Source organism: Crinia signifera, chromosome 6 (genome assembly GCF_055691185.1).
Source record: "Crinia signifera chromosome 6, ASM5569118v1, whole genome shotgun sequence".
NCBI classification, from domain to species: Eukaryota; Metazoa; Chordata; class Amphibia; order Anura; family Myobatrachidae; genus Crinia; species Crinia signifera.
In genome coordinates, this window is record NC_139222.1 from 130,799,310 (window position 1) to 130,815,335 (window position 16,026).

General features: G+C 48.1%; 1 protein-coding gene across 9 annotated transcripts in view; it reads left to right on the forward strand.

The window, feature by feature from the left end:
- The first annotated feature begins 12,812 nt into the window (after positions 1 to 12,812).
- Positions 12,813 to 16,026, forward strand: part of GRB7 (growth factor receptor bound protein 7) — a 110,607-nt gene continuing 107,393 nt past the window's right edge. For 4 of the 9 annotated variants that reach the window (XM_083147207.1, XM_083147208.1, XM_083147209.1 and 1 more), the window contains exon 1: positions 12,813 to 14,754. Coding sequence is in view for 1 of the 9 variants with exons in the window: in XM_083147210.1 (XP_083003336.1) it covers positions 14,702 to 14,754 (53 nt within the window). In the remaining 8 variants the exon portion in view is untranslated. The remainder of the gene's footprint in view (positions 14,755 to 16,026) is intronic. The other 5 variants (XM_083147214.1, XM_083147217.1, XM_083147213.1 and 2 more) reach the window with 2 other exon arrangements.

Sequence of the window (16,026 nt, forward strand, 5' to 3'; positions counted from 1 at the left end):
GGGGATTATTCTTGTCAATGGGTTCTTCTTTTGTTGCCCTGTTGCCTACCACAGCTCTATGGTATGTCTATCCCTGGTTGCCTACTTTTAAAGTCTCCTCTCCGGGAGAAGCCCAGAGAGGAGACTGTCAGCAGAACTTTGGGGGGCAGGGCCTTAAGAAGATCATCAAGCCCCGCCCCCAGTACTGTAAATCCCGCAATGTGCGGGTCTTCAATGAGGGGGCGGGGCAAAATTACGCAATTTGCATCTTTAGCCCCCCCCCATATGAAAAGCCTCAAATCGCGTGAAAATAATGCTGCCGCAGGGGAAATGCGATGGGAGGGGGGGTGCCGGTTTTTGTGAGGGTTGCCCGGATACCGGCAGGGGGGCCGGGAGGGGGACCCGATTTTCGGGAACCTCCCAGCCATTCCGGGAGGGTAGGAAACCCTGGTCTATCCAAATACTATAAGGGGTAGATTTACTAAAGCTTCTAAAAGCAGTGGTGTTGCCTATAGATGCAGGGCCGGCGCCACCACTAGGCAGCTTTAGGCATCTGCCTAGGGCGCCAGCCACTGGAGGGCGGCACTGAGTTGGAGAAAAGAAGCCGCCCGCCATGCAAGGAGCAGAAAAACAGCCTCCAGCCCATTTATCATAACAGCTGGACAGGCACCCTGCACTATCCTTCAGGGAAAGATATGTTATCCAGCCTCCAGCCATGAGTAGCCCAACAGGTCAGCAGTGGTGCCTGGTCCCCCTCCCTCCCATGGAGCAGGTTTGTGGTAGCCGCTTGCAGCACTCCCACCCCACAGCATGGAAGTCAGCTGTTTCTGCGGGTTGCGCCCGCACCTCCCCTCCTTGAAGCAGGTAGGCATCTGCCGGCTGCAGCACTCTCCTGACTCCACAGCATGGAAGTCAGCGGTGGCTGCAGGTAGCGCCCGCACCTCCCCCTTCTTGAAGCAGGTTGGCGGCAGGTGCTTGTAGCACTCCCCCCACCCCCGACAGCATGTCAGTGGCGCCCGCAAACCCCCCCTCCCCGTGGAGCAGGTTGATGGCTACTTGTAGCACTTCACCCCCTTACCCGTGGAGCAGTTATCCACAACCTCGGGTAGCGCCCGCACCCTCCCACGGCTGCTCGTCGGCTTCAGCTTTTTTTTCTTACGAGGTGCTGGGTATGGAGGAGGAGGAGGGGGGGGGCGGTGAGAGTTATACTTTTGCCTAGGGCGCTGTGGGACATTGCACCGGCCCTGTATAGATGCCAGTTATATTCCAGCTATTATATAGCATCCTAGAAAATGATAGAATGTGATTGGTTGCTATGGGCGGCACCTCCACTTTTCACTTTTAGAAGCTTGCCTTTAGCAGATCTACCCCTAAGAATTGTCGATATCCCATCCATGTTGCTTACTGTAACATTTAGTGCCCTAGTAATGGCAAGTAAGCTTACTGGAAGACAGAGATTTCCTGGACTCTTATTAGGCACTGCAGTGGACAGCTTGCCTGACCCCAAGGGTCACACAGCCAGCCAATGGTGTCTCATATAAGCAGCAGCAAAGCCTTCTCCAACCACATTTGTGCTCAGGCCCTAAGATTTTGATTAAATTGTTCATTCATTATACATCAGTGGCATCTAGTGGTTGCTTGACGTCAATGCAGTTACCTGAAAAGATTATTGAAATGCAGACCATGCAGATGGGTTGGGATCATTTGGTCTACAGCATGATGGTCGACACCATTAGGTCGGCATGGAAAAAGGTCCACATGGGTCTAGGTCGACCTGGGAAAAGGTCGACATGGTTCTAGGTCGAAAGGTCATTAGTTGGATAGGGCGTTAGTTCGACAGGTCATTAGTTCGACAATGTCTAGGTCGGCAGTCAAAAGGTCGACATGGGGTTTTTCACTGTTTTTTACCTGGATGTCGACATGGACAAGTGCACTAGCGATGCGTCGGGCACACTATTTTATTCTCCCACCACGCCCTAGTGGATGGTAGGGCATGAAATACCACCTGTCGGCACATGTCGGCTCAAAAAGCAGTGAAAAACCCCATGTCGACCTTCTGACTGTCGACCTAGACACCGTCGAACTTATGACCTGTCGAACTAATGACCTTTCGACCTAGAACCATGTCGACCTTTTCACTTGTCGACCTAATGGTGTCGACCTAATGACTGTCGACCATCATGCTGTAGACCAAATGACTGCATCCCATTTATAGATGTATATGAACCAACTGTTGCACATTGTACCTCCTGTATATTCCTTTTGGATGTTTGTCCATTCAGGGCCTGATTGAGAGATGTACAATATTCCAGATTTGCCTACTTTTTGAGTCTCCTCTCCGGGAGAAGCCCAGAGAGGAGACTGTCAGAGGAGATTGTCAGCAGCACTTCGGGAAGGGGGGGGGGGGGGCCTGATGTAGACGTCATCAAGCCCCGCCCCTAGTAAGCAAATCCCACATTTCGTGGATCTTCGAGGAGAGGACACCTATCTCTGCGTGTGAGGGTATGGGTCATAGGGTCCACAGAACTTAGATCGACCACTATAGGCCGACACATGAAATAGGTAGACTTGGTTGTTAGGTCGACACAAGCATTAGGTCCACATGGGAAAAGTCTACATGAGTTTTTCTTAAGTCAACATGGACAATGTATAAGTACTGTGTCCGCTCACCATGCTTCGGGCGGGATGCAGTTAAGATCCCGGCGGTCGGGATCCCGGCGTTCAGAATCCCGACGCCGGAATCCCGACCGCCGAAATGCCGACACTTTCTCCCTCCTGGGGTGTCCACGACACCCCTGGAGGGAAAATATAATAGCGTGCCGAGCGTAGCGAGGCACCGGGCCCGCTGCGTGGCGAGCGCAGCGAGCCCGCAAGGGGGGGCGATCCACGTCCCCCCCCTTGTCGGCATTTCGGCTGTCGGGATTCCGGCGTCGGGATTCTGAACGCCGGGATCCCGACCGCCGGGATTCAATACTGAATCCCTTCGGGCACAGTGGCTTGCTATTCTCGGCACGTAAGGACGAAATATTAGACTTAATACTTACAAATGGTGACAGAATATCTGACATAAATGTGGGTGAAAACCTGGGATCCAGTGACCATCAAGCAGTATGGTTCAAAATAAAGACAGAGACTGACTCATCGCACACAAAAACAAAGGTGTTAGATTTTAGGAAGGCTGATTTTGTAGAGATTGTAAACTCTGTAAGGGATTCTTTGGCAGAGTGGAGGAACTTGGAAGGAGTGCAGGATAAGTGGGAAAAATTAAAAAGTGCAATTCTAAAAGCAACAGAACTTTGTGTCAAAAGAGTTAGGAAAAACACAAGAAAAAGGAAGCCATTGTGGTTTGGAAAAGAAGTAGCAAGTATTGTGAAAGCAAAAAAGTTGGCCTTTAAGAAATTTAAGCAGACACAGAAGAATGAGGACAAAGAGGTGTATCTTGTTAGACAGAAGGAGGCTAAGAAGGTAATCAGATGTGCAAAAGCACAGGCTGAAGAGAAAATGGCCCAGTCAGTGGGTAAAGGGGGGAAAACTTTTTTTAGGTATATAAGTGAAAGGAGAAAAACAAAAAGTGGAATAATAAGACTAAAGACAGAGAGTGGAAGTTTTCTTGAGGGGGACAATGTAATAGCAGATAATATTAATAATTATTTCTGCTCAGTATTCACTGCTGAAAGAGAGGGGAAGGGGCCAAAATTAAGTTGCAAGTATAGTCAGAAAACTGAGGGAGAAACAAGTACATTTACAGAGGAGAAAGTCCTCACAGAACTCTCAAAACTGAAAGTGGATAAATCAATGGGGCCAGATGGGATACATCCAAGGATACTAAAAGAGCTCAAAGGGGAGCTGGTAAAACCAATAACAGAATTATTCAACCAGTCACTAGCTACTGGAGTAATCCCAGAAGACTGGAAAACAGCGAATGTAGTCCCACTGCACAAAAGTGAAAGCAAAGAAGAGGTAAGCAACTATCGACCAGTGAGCCTTACATCAGTAGTAGGGAAATTAATGGAAACACTCTTAAAAGAAAGAGTTGTAGAATATCTCAAAACCAGCAATTTACAGGATCCAAAACAGCATGGGTTTACTGGGGGAAGATCATGTCAAACAAATCTTATTGACTTTTTTGACTGGGTGACTAAAGTAATAGATCAAGGTGGGGCTGTAGATGTAGCTTATCTAGACTTTAGTAAGGCTTTTGACACTGTCCCACATCGCAGACTGTTAAATAAACTTGAAAGCTTGGGATTGGATTCTAAGATAGTTGAATGGATAAGAGCATGGTTGCAGGACAGAAAACAGAGAGTTGTAGTAAACGGAGTACAGTCAAAGGAGGGAAAGGTTACAAGTGGAGTACCCCAGGGATCTGTACTTGGACCAGTGCTTTTTAATATCTTTATTGGTGATATTGCAAATGGAATTGAGGGTAAAATGTGCCTTTTTGCAGATGACACAAAGGTATGCAACAGGGTAGACACACCAGGAGGGGTAAAACAAATGATTGATGATCTAGGTAGATTAGAGGAATGGTCAAGAGCATGGCAACTACAGTTTAATGCCAAAAAATGCAAAATCATGCACTTGGGTTGCAAAAATCCAAAGACTAAATATAGTGGCACTATAATGGAAACTACTGAGGAAGAGAGGGATCTAGGTGTCACTATTTCAGGGGACTTAAAGGCAGGTAGGCAATGTAACAAAGCAATAAAGAAGGCAAGTCAGATGCTTGGTTGCATAGGGAGAGGTATCAGCAGTAGAAAGAAAGAAGTAATAATGCCACTGTATAGGTCATTGGTACGACCTCATCTAGAGTATTGTGTTCAGTTCTGGAGGCCATATCTCCAGGGCCGGAGCTACCACTAGGCAGCTTTAGGCAGCTGCCTAGGGCGCTGGCCACTAGAGGGCGCTCCTTATTTATGATTTATATGTAGCAGCGCTGCAGGTCCCATGAGCGGCAGCCTGTTTTCTCTCACCATCATTAAAAAACTGTTTCCGCGGCTACCGCAGTTTCCGGAAGGCAGGAGGGAAGACCCGCAGCTCAGTAACAGCACTGCCGCATCAGACAACAGCCGCCCGCCCAGCCTCACCACACCGACCGCCCCCGCCTCTCATTAGTCAGCAGTGTCCAACAACATCGGCGCTGTGGAGGATGCCCGCAGAACCAACAGCGGCGCCTCCTTGCCGGCAGCAGTGGCATCTCATCAAGCTGAGCAGTATCACCCCACACACAGTAAGCTGCTCTTTGATGAGGTGTCTGGTACCTGCAGTAGTGGCTGCCTGTGGGAGGGGGTTATATTGCATATGTGAATGACATAGCCTCTGCATGGCTGTGTATATATATATATATATATATATATATATATAAGTGTAGATATGTGTGTGTGTGTGTGTGTAAGTTTTCCTAAGGAGAAATGTGGGGGGGGGGGGGGAGAAATGTGTGTGTGTGTGTGTGTGGGGGGGGGGGGGGGGGCAGTGGGCAGAGGTTTTGCCTAGGGTGCTAAGAACCCTTGCACCGGCCCTGCATATCTCCAGAAGGATATAAATACATTAGAGACTGTACAAAGAAGGGCAACTAAAATGGTGCATGGCCTACATCACAAAATGTACCAGGAAAGACTGAAATATCTTAATATGTATACTTTAGAGCAGAGAAGGGAAAGGGGGGACATGATAGAAACTTTCAAATATATCAAGGGTTTTAACAAGGTACAGGTGGGAGACATTCTTCACAGGAAGAGGAGCAGCAGAACACGAGGACATGCACTGAAACTAGAGGGAGGAAGATTCAGGGGAAATTTGAGGAAGAATTACTTCACAGAAAGAGTAGTAGATAAGTGGAATAGCCTCCCATCAGAGGTGGTAGAGGCAAATACAGTAGTACAATTTAAACATGCTTGGGATAGGCATATTGATATCCTTACAAAAAAATAAGGATCAAATATGGTTTGAGGTAACATGTTTAAAAAAGGGGCAGACTAGATGGGCCAAGTGGTTCTTATCTGCCGTCAAATTCTATGTTTCTATGTTTCACTATTATATTCTCACTCTATGCCCACATCGTAAAGTATGAAAAACCACCTTTAAAAAAAAAAACATGAAAAACTCATTTCGACATAGTGACTGTCGCCCTAATGCTTGTAGACCTAGTGACCTCTTCCCGTGTGTTACATGATATGTGTGTGCATCATGATGTCACACAACACATTAAAAAGGACACCCGCCAGCGCAGAAATTGGTCTGCTGAGAGTATTTAGCCAACCCAGTGCATAAAAGTCTTCGGCGGAGCTCACAAGCCACTGTAAATCAAAAATGTACGCCCCACCGCCTGGCTCTATGATTCATCCCTGTTGGCTGTGGCCCATTGAGACCCTCCAAGCCCTAAGCCGCTGTCTTGGTTGCTGCTACTGGTGAGGGAACATTTGTGGGTGGTAACGGCAAAGTGGTTAGAAATACATGGACAAGTCGCAACCATTTTATAGGTTTGTCGGATCGAGTGACTGGGTCCTTGTGCACAGGTTCACTACTGTCACTGTCTATGTTCCGTCCCCCATTCTGAAAAGCCATGCAGTTACTCAGAAGACTGTTAATCAAATGATCTGCATGTGGTGATGTGTGTTTCTATGCAGTCACTTAGATTACACAGCCGTTGGTAGGCATCTCAATACAAACCCTGCAACATTTGCATATTTTCATACAGTATCTGTGTACAAAGAAGCAGCAGCGGCATTAACATACTGCCCATCTCTGAATCAGGCCCACAGTCTAGGTTATTGATCACTGCTTCAGATTCATGATGTTTTTAATATATAGACATTGCAACTCTTAGCAATCCGATTTATTGAAACTGGTTGACACAGATTAACTGAAACAGTGTCCCGCATACATGTACAATTACCTTTTTCTGTCCCAGAAACCAGCATCCCAGCTATCTGTGACCAGAATAGGTGGACCCCAATGTTATTTAGATACTCACAACTATGTTGGTAGATGCTGGAGTGTTTAGATGGCAACTTCCTCTTGATGCCAGATAGAGGCGGACAGATAGCAAATCACAAGATGCAGCTGAGAGCCAATGAAACCCAAAGCGTATAGGTCACTATGTAGAATGGCAGCCGACCATGCCAGCCAATAGATCTGCTGGCAACGGTGCTGTGTGATGCCACAAGCAGGCAGGGACCAGAGGTGTACTGTGGCATCTGGGCCGCTGTTGGCGTGTGGTTAGCGACTGGAGCTTCAATAGTGTCTGGAATGCTAATAGCGGCAAGTATTCTGTAGATCACTTGGGAATAGCGGCTGTAACGTCAACTAGTTTAATCCCGTGTTGCACCAACCACACAGCTGACGGGTAAGTTTTTGCCCTGCATCAATTATAGATAAGCCTTTGTCTGATACAAAGTCATACACATAATAAGGCTATGTGAATAGCATCTACTGTATGTGCAAGGTGTCTTTATTGACAAATTGTGACATAATGTGTTAATGTTGCTAAAAATACTGTGTGAACCTAGTGGTAAGTATTTGCACCAACAATTACAGATAGCAATGCAATCAACACTAAAGAAGTGGAAAGGTGACAAATGCTCAGATTGTGATTGTCTCGCTAAGCAGCAAAAACTCACTGCTTAGCGAGCCTTCTAACGCTGCCCGCCGGGTGTGCGAATGCCCGCCCCTTGCCACGCTCCGAACATCCCTTCCGCTTTGCAAAGTTTTTTTTTTTGCATAAACATCCATTCGCAGGCTAGCACATAGGGCCAAAATCATTTGATGGTCACCGACCATCGAATGATTTTTACCCTGTTTTACCCTGTTTTCAAATCTAAGTCAGTCAGGACTGATCTACTGTAGACTTGCGGCATCCAGGTCTGAGAACGTGGTGAGCGGCTGACGCACTGTGACATCAGCCGCCCACCCCTGGAAGGGAGGTGCCTGTCTGCATTTGCATGGGGACGCCTAGTATTTCCTGGGTGCACCCTGTGCAAATGCCCCCTGCCCACCTTCATCCCGCCCCCCACCCTGTGTGAACGCCATGGCGACTATGCAAGTTGCTGAAGGCATGTGCAGTGAGTTAACATCGGTCCCTGGTGCGAACACACCGGGGACTGAACAGTTTAGATTCAGGCCCAAAGTACGGTAGGCATTAGTCACAGACAGGGTATGTTATAATAATTAAGTCTGATATCAGTAAAGCTAGGCTTAAGATTAAGCTGATCATAGATTGACTCTACGTCGACAGTCCTAAGGTCGACCACTATTGGTCGGCAGTCAAAAGGTCTACAGGTTCTAAAGGTTGACAATGAAAAGGTCGACAGGGTCCAAAGGTGGTACTTAGTGCGTAAGAAAATCGCATTGTATTGCATGCTCTTTTTTGGCATGCGAGGCGATTTTACCTATGTAATGTATGTAACTTATTCACTGCTCTCAGCCCTTAGGCAGTGCGATGCAATATACACTTCCATCACATACAATGATGTTTTAGTGACACCCCCCCCCCCACTATCCACATTTTATTGCCCCCCCCCCAGTATCCACGCCACCCTGAAGTGTGGCGAGCAGCGGCGAAACGCGTCCTCTGACGTTTCATACCCCCACTATCCACGAGCCATCGGGCCCAAAGCGTGGCGAGCGGATGCGGATTACTTTACATGTATTCTGCAGGGCACGCCGCGCTGCGCTTGCCACACTATATAAAATTAACTCCATGCCGACGTGGATAGTGGGGGTATGAAAAGGTTGGAGGATGCGTTCCCACGCCCCTCGTGGGGATCGCTGCACTCGCCACGCATCGGGGTGGCGTGGATAGTGCTGGTGTTTTAGGAACACATTCACACCAGCAAAATCATACAGCTGACACAGTAATGATGACATGTGTTAACTAATAACTGTAATTTACTTAAATAAATTCACGAATGAAGCATAAATAATTAAGAACATTGATTACAATAATTAATGAGAATAATTACAATATAAGAACTTTAACATCAAAAACATTAGGGAGCGGGAACCAGCGGTACTGAAATCGCATTGCATCGCACGCCACTATAACGTGGCATGCGATGCGATTTCACTATGTTACTGTACGTAGGAAAACTGGGCGCCCTGCTAGGAAACAAGTACCCCAAAGGTCAACAGTCAAAAGGTCGACAGGGTTTAAAGGTCGACAGACAATAGGTCGACAGGGTCAATAGGTTCACAGCCAAAAGGTTAACATGCTTTTTTTTTTTTTATTTAGAGCTGACATATGCTGAAAGGCGGTATTTCATGCCCTACCATCCATTACGGTGTGGAGGGAGAATACAATAGTGTGCCGAGCGCAGCTAGGCACCGCGCCAGAAGCATGGCGGGTGCAGAGAGCTATGCGAGGGGACGGGGTACACTTAGACAGTGTCCATGTCGACCTATGTCGACATAGACACCAAGAAATCATAAAAACCTCTTGTCGACCTTTTCCATGTTGACCTTTTGACCATGTCAAACTATTGTCTGTCGACCTTTAGACCCGGTCGACCTTTTGCGTGTCGACCTTTAGACCATGTCGGCCTTCTAACCCTGTCGACCTTGTGACTGTCAACCATTAGTGGTCGACCAGATGACTGTAGACCTAGTCATTGTGGATCTAATATACCATAACCATAAAATTCACAGAGTAGTGCAGTAATGTCATTTAAAAACAAATGCTGTATATTGTACAGGGAACTCAAGCATATAATACAGAGCAAATAGTACTTTTCGTGGTCCAGCAGTGCCTGACCCCTTGGGCCACAACGGCTCTGGTACGGCAAGTGCCAGTCAACACCCAATGTACTAAAGGGTCTGCTTGGCTGACAGGTGGTCATTTCTGCCAGCTGTTGCAGGAACCGTTCACATCTACTTCTTTCAGCTGTTGTTCCCTAGGAAAGCGTGCTTTTAGTTTGACTGCCATATAATATAGAGAACATCAGTGATGACCATGAAGATATCTGAGTGACCACTTTATAATGCAGAGAACATCAGTGACAACCATGAATATATCCCAGTGACCACTTTATAATACAGAGAACAGCTTTACAGTGTGTCCCCTAGAGTAGGATAAGTCAGATATCACTTTACACTTTTCCCTGCTATTCCTTTCTTAAAATTAGCTGCATAGTGACTTTAAGGGGGAAATTTACTAACAAAAATTAGTAGAAAAAAAATCGTATTTTCCATACGAAAATCAGTCAGATCCGTGCAGGTTTCAGTGTTAAAAAAAAAATAGAAAATAAATAAATATTGTCCCCCGCACAGCCATAACCAGCACCGGGCTGAAAGAGCCGGGGCTGGTAATAAAAAATCAGGAAACCCGGCAAATAGGGCTTCGCTGATTTTTTAAAACCAGCCCCAGGCTCCAGGTCCGGGGCTGGTTCCCAAAATATGGGGGACAAAATGAGTAGGGGTCCCCTGTATTTTAGGAACCAGCCCCAGGCCAAACCAGCCAGCAGGGAAATGTCACAGCTGGGGGACACTTATTAGATAAGGTCCCGCAGCCAAAACATCACCCTACTGACCAGTCAGCCTGGCCAGGGATCATGGGGGAGTGGGGACCCCCTCAATAAAGGAGTTCCCCCCCTCCAGGACTTACCTGACCAGGCTGCAGCCTGGTGCTGTCCCCCGGTGACCCTGTGCGGTGGTCACCGGGCTGTGTAAAAATAAGAATAAACTATTGTTTAATACTGTGGAACTATGAGTCCCAGGCAAGCCTTCCCCGCAAGCTGGGACTTGGAGAACCCCAAGCCCCAGCATGCGGGGCATTAAAGGGCCCGCTGGCACTTGTAGTTCCACAGTAGTAAAAATAGTCAAATAAACACACACTGACACACACGAAAAATAAAGCTTTATTACATCCAAAGCCCATACATACTGATACTTACCTATCTTAGGTAGGTCCCTGGGTCCGGGGGTCCAGGTGTCCGGCCCCAGGGTACAGGGGTCCGGCTCCGGGGTCTGGCGAAAACCATAAGGGACCTGTGAAAGGAAATTCTACTCACGGGTCTCCTCCGGCATCGATCTGTCCTCTTCTCTCCGCAGTAGTCCCCGGTACTTGGCAAAATAACAAAACAATTACCCGGCACCAGCGAACAGGTGAAGCGCAGAATGCTTATCTTCTGCGCCCCTCCTCCGAATGATTCTATTGGACGCCTAGCGGCCAATCAGGAGTTCCAAGAGATGGAACTTGTGAGGGCAGGCCCAGGTACAAATATATAATTTGGGCCCCCTTCTCTACCCCAACCCAAAAAGTAATTGCTGGTCTGGGCATCAGTGGGCCCCTTAATCCTCCAGGGCGATTTGGCAGCAAAATGGCAGCTTTCGTTTAGGGGGAAGGTTAGGGATAAAGGAGAGGTGCAGCTGTAGGATGGGAGGTTAGGTAGAGGTTCAGCTGTAAGATGGTAAGTTCAGCTACGGGATGAGAGGTTAGGGGGAGGTTCGGCTTCAAGGATCAGAGCAGGGGTGGGGAACCTCAGGCCCGGGGGCCGTATGCGGCCCCCATAGCCGGTCTGAGTGGCCCTCCCACCCGTCGGCTTTGCCAGGAGTCAAGTACAGGGGAAATATCGCAAGAGGTCAATAGTTCTTGCGAGAATCCTCTTAATCAACAGCAGCCGGAGACTGTCGGTCCTATTCAGTGGCAAACGCCGATGCGTGGGACGGCTGCAGCAGGACAATTTGTAAGAGAAATTTTTACATATGGCCCCCGAAGGATTTTTTCCCCATACAAATGGCCCTTTGCACAAAAAAGGTTCCCCACCCCTGGATTAGAGCATGGGTCTTCAAACTGTTGCCCTCCAGATGTTGTGGATCTACATGTCCCAGCATGCCCTGACAGTTTTGGCATGCTCTTATAGGAAAGAATGTGGCAATGCATGTTGGAACATGTAGTTTCACAACATCTGGAGGGCCGCAGTTTGAAGACCCATGGATTAGAGGTTATATTCAGGGGGAGGTCAGGGATCGGGGGTCATTTGGCTGCAGGACACACTGACTGGGGAGGACTCTGCCCTGCACCAGGCAGGATAAAGTTGCTAGTTGCCTACTGCTGTAACACAGCCACAGCATGAGGTGCTACTGCTTGTCAGGCATAAGTGCTGTGACTGAAGTTGGGGACAACTGTAAGTGAGCTACTGAGTGGGAGATAGGAGCCAGTCACAGGGGAGGGCGCCTAGCAGCACAGCCTGCCTCCCACCTCCTTCTTCTCTCCCCTACTCGCAGGCCTCTGGAAAGCCAGTGGGAGATAGGACCCAGTCACATGTGAAGGCTTCCAGATACACAGCCTGTCTCCCGCCTCTAGCCTGCCTCTCATGATCACTCGCTAAGGGTTGTAACTAGGGAGACCATTCCCGGGATCGGAATTGGCAGGATCCCGGGATTTTGGCCTAAAAACTTCAGGATTTGAATCCCGGGATTGAATCTTCTAATCACGGGATTCCGAAATTAGTACCCCCATGCAAAAATGTACTTTTTGTTTAAAGCTGGGCAGCACTGAGCACCTTAGAATATGGCTCAGACGCTGCCCGGCTGACTGCTTACCATGTCACTATTCGGGAGTCAGGACAGTGTGCGGTACTGAGTCTGTCAGGCATGGCGGCACCCAGACTGCGCAGCGTGATGGCCGCCACTATTCCTGTCAGACTCAGCACACTGTCTTAAACCCGGACAGACGGCCGCTGTGCTGCCCCCAGCTGCCCGTCGGAGATAGTCACGGTCCTGCTGCTGCCTATCACCACTGAAGCAGTAAGTGACAGGGCAGTGCAAGGGGGGGGGGGGGGTTGGGGAGGATTGGGGGGGGTAGGTTTATACAGTCTTTAGTGACATTTGGGGGAGGGGATGTTTTTTTATTAGGGAGGCCAATTCCGGGAATCCTGGGATTGACCATTTTTCAATCACAAATCCCGGGATTGAAAAAATGCCCCGTGATTGGCATCCCTAGTTATAACTCACTCTGTGCTGTTATCCAGGCTCACATACGCTATGCCTCCAGCAGATAACAAGCAGGGACAGAGCTGCCAGGAAGATCAAGGAGGCAGAGCTCTGAATGCGGCTGCCACTGTCAGTAGCTGATGCTCATACGGATTCACTGGCTGAGCGGAAAATAGTTTCAGCCGCAGTGTGCAGCGTCGACAGCCTCCCCTCCTCTCCTCCCTCTCCATCACACTGAGCTCAGCTGGGGGCAGCACCAGCATCGGCGGTTCTCCGGGTCCCAGGCTCCGGCCATCTGTGCTACACAAACTCAGCAGCTCCTGCCGACACATGTTCAGCGGCTTCTGCTGACATACCTGGGCTGCAATATCACTGATAAAAATTGCCCTCTCCCGCACGTCATTGCACTTTGCCCCTGAGCCCCTGTGGTGCCGATTCCCCACCACCACCTCTAGGGCTGCGGAGCCTTATACCCCTTTTACACCGCCGCAAAACCCCGGATCTTCGGCGGGTCAGACCCGGGTCAGCAGCGGTGTAATTGGGTTTATCAATGGTCTGTGTTCACTTCTTGGGGATACAGCTACAGGCTGGAGGTGACCCTGCTTTCTCTGCAGTCCCCCACAACAGATACTGTAACTTAAGGCCCATACACACTGGGCGACTTTCTTGTGAAAGCTGCTAATTTTTCTCATCTGAGCAGGTTTCAACATGAAAGCCACCCAGTGTGCACAGGGCAGCGGGGAGCGCTGCTGCGCGCTCCCGCATCATCGTTGCCGGCCGCTGCTCATCTGCTGGTATTACCAGGTTTTGCAAGCAGGGATGTGGTGCAGGCGGCCAATTCTCCAGCTTGTACTGATGTCTGCATTTGCTCATCCTGCTGTAGCTGCACGGAGCACTGGGGCTCTACTAAAGGACCGGACAACCTCCAATTGGGGCCACGTGTCGTGTGCTCGCCTCCTGCAGCAAGGCTGAGCTGCAGGAGCTCTAAGTAGCTGAGAGGGCTCTGTTTTAGCTGTCAGATGTGGGGGGGGGGGGGTGGAACAGAGACTGCACAGTGGTCTGGTAGCAGCACTGGTGGTTTATGTTAAATGTTTATAGGTTAAATTGAAGCCTTAAAAGTTAAAGTATATTTTTATATTTTTTTCCATTGTCATGAGAAAGTTATGCTAAATATTGTGAAATCAAAAAATGTTTCCTCATGTTATTATTTATGATTCTATTGTTTCCTCATGTTATGCAATGCATGGGGAGACAGGTAATTCCAGTGGGCAAGTATGTGCTACCCCAACACAATAATTAACTTCGATTTGGAAACAAACAATACAATGTGCAACTGTAAATTAACAATTTGTCAGAAGAGGAGAATGTAATATTTTCAAATGGTACCTCATTTATAGATTTTGGTTAAATATGAAGGGAGTAAAAGGAAGCACCACAAAAAAATCACCTTCTAGAAATTATATACCGTATATATATATATATGATATAATTTTATTTGTAAATGAATGTGTTGGTGTTGGGAATATGACTCTTGCATTTTCTTTAGATTTATCTATGGTATATGTAATACAATTTATCTGCTCTGAGGACTCAGATACACAAGGTACTGTATTTGTAAAACAATATCCTTTTACCTGTATTCTAGTCAGTCTGTGGATGCAGCTAGAATTTATACACTTTCCCTTATTTTCAGGGTTTTAAATGTAAAGAGACAAATTAACATAATCCTAAATAAAATATAAATTTTAAATACATTATTGAAAATCTTTTGCAGAGTGACTAAAGTCTGGAACCCATGGACATCATCGTCTGTCAGGCCTTTACTGCAGCTGTCTTCTGCAGGAAATGGTAGGAGCTGTCACCTATAAAACAGGCTGGGCTCACATTGGTCTTTGCAAATTCCTGAAATATTGTTATATAGCACACGAACAAATCCCGGTTTAAATATCTGATTGGCCTGATTCAGAGCAGCATGCAATGCCATTGATCACGTAGTTAAGTCATTTTGTTTGCTACTGAACTGTGCAAAATCACGTGCACAAATGCGTTGTTGTGAATGGGACAGACGGTAGCAAAAATTTCTTGCAAAAAAGTGATGGGCATTTCTGGGAGGTGCCTTAGCGCGCACACAGAGGCGGTCCGTTTTATGGCATGGGCATGTTCATGAAAGTGGCTGCATACACAGACACTTAACGACTTACATAGGAGGCCCCACTTGGATGCGGAAGCCATACAGACCAGTATATAATCATCTCAGGATCTTGACAATGGGCATATCAGACCTTAAACATACAGATGTGCATTAAAAAAAAGGATTTTTTAGCTGCTGTTGCAAATGGTTGACCAGCAATAACTTTGGCGGCTTCTGTGCAAACCCCTGATCCAGCCTCTATATCTTCTATCAGAGAAAACAGTAGCGCTTATGAAAAGTCATTTTGGCTGACTTGACCTTTATTTACATATGGTAAGTAACCCTTTCCCCTATAAACGGAATTTGTCTGGCATAAAGAATAAAAAATACCCAGACCACAGTTCATTTTCTGTGAGAAATAAGGCACATCAATAGGGGTGCTTTGTATATCTGCTTACATTGGCCCTTATTCTGGTTGGTGCGGTCAGAGCCGCACACGGGGCTCCGGCCGCACAAACCAAGGGCCGCCCACCAGACGGATCGCCACGGCCGTCCGTACACGGACGGCTGGCGATCCGCACAAAAATGGTGGAGGCGTACGCCTCCACCATGGTGGGAGCTGCCCCCTGCATTCGATGGTCGTCGACCATCGAAGGCAGGGCCGCACGCCGCGGCAGCTCCCGCAAGCTGAGACCACACGGACAATCGTCCGTGTGGTAGCTTGTATGGGGGCTGAAAGCTGACATCCGGCGACGTCAGCTTTCCGCCCCCATGTCATGGTAATGAGGGCGTCATGCCCTCATTACCATGCATACGCCCCGCGTTTGCATGGGAACGCCCATGAAACGCGGGGCGTACACATAGGGAAATGAGGGCATGAAGCCTCTCACGCCCCTATACGCCCCCTTTGCGGCGGACGAAATACGTCTGCGGCGAAGGGGGCTGCACATGCGCAGATTGACCTCTGCGCATGTGCAGAGTCCAAACAT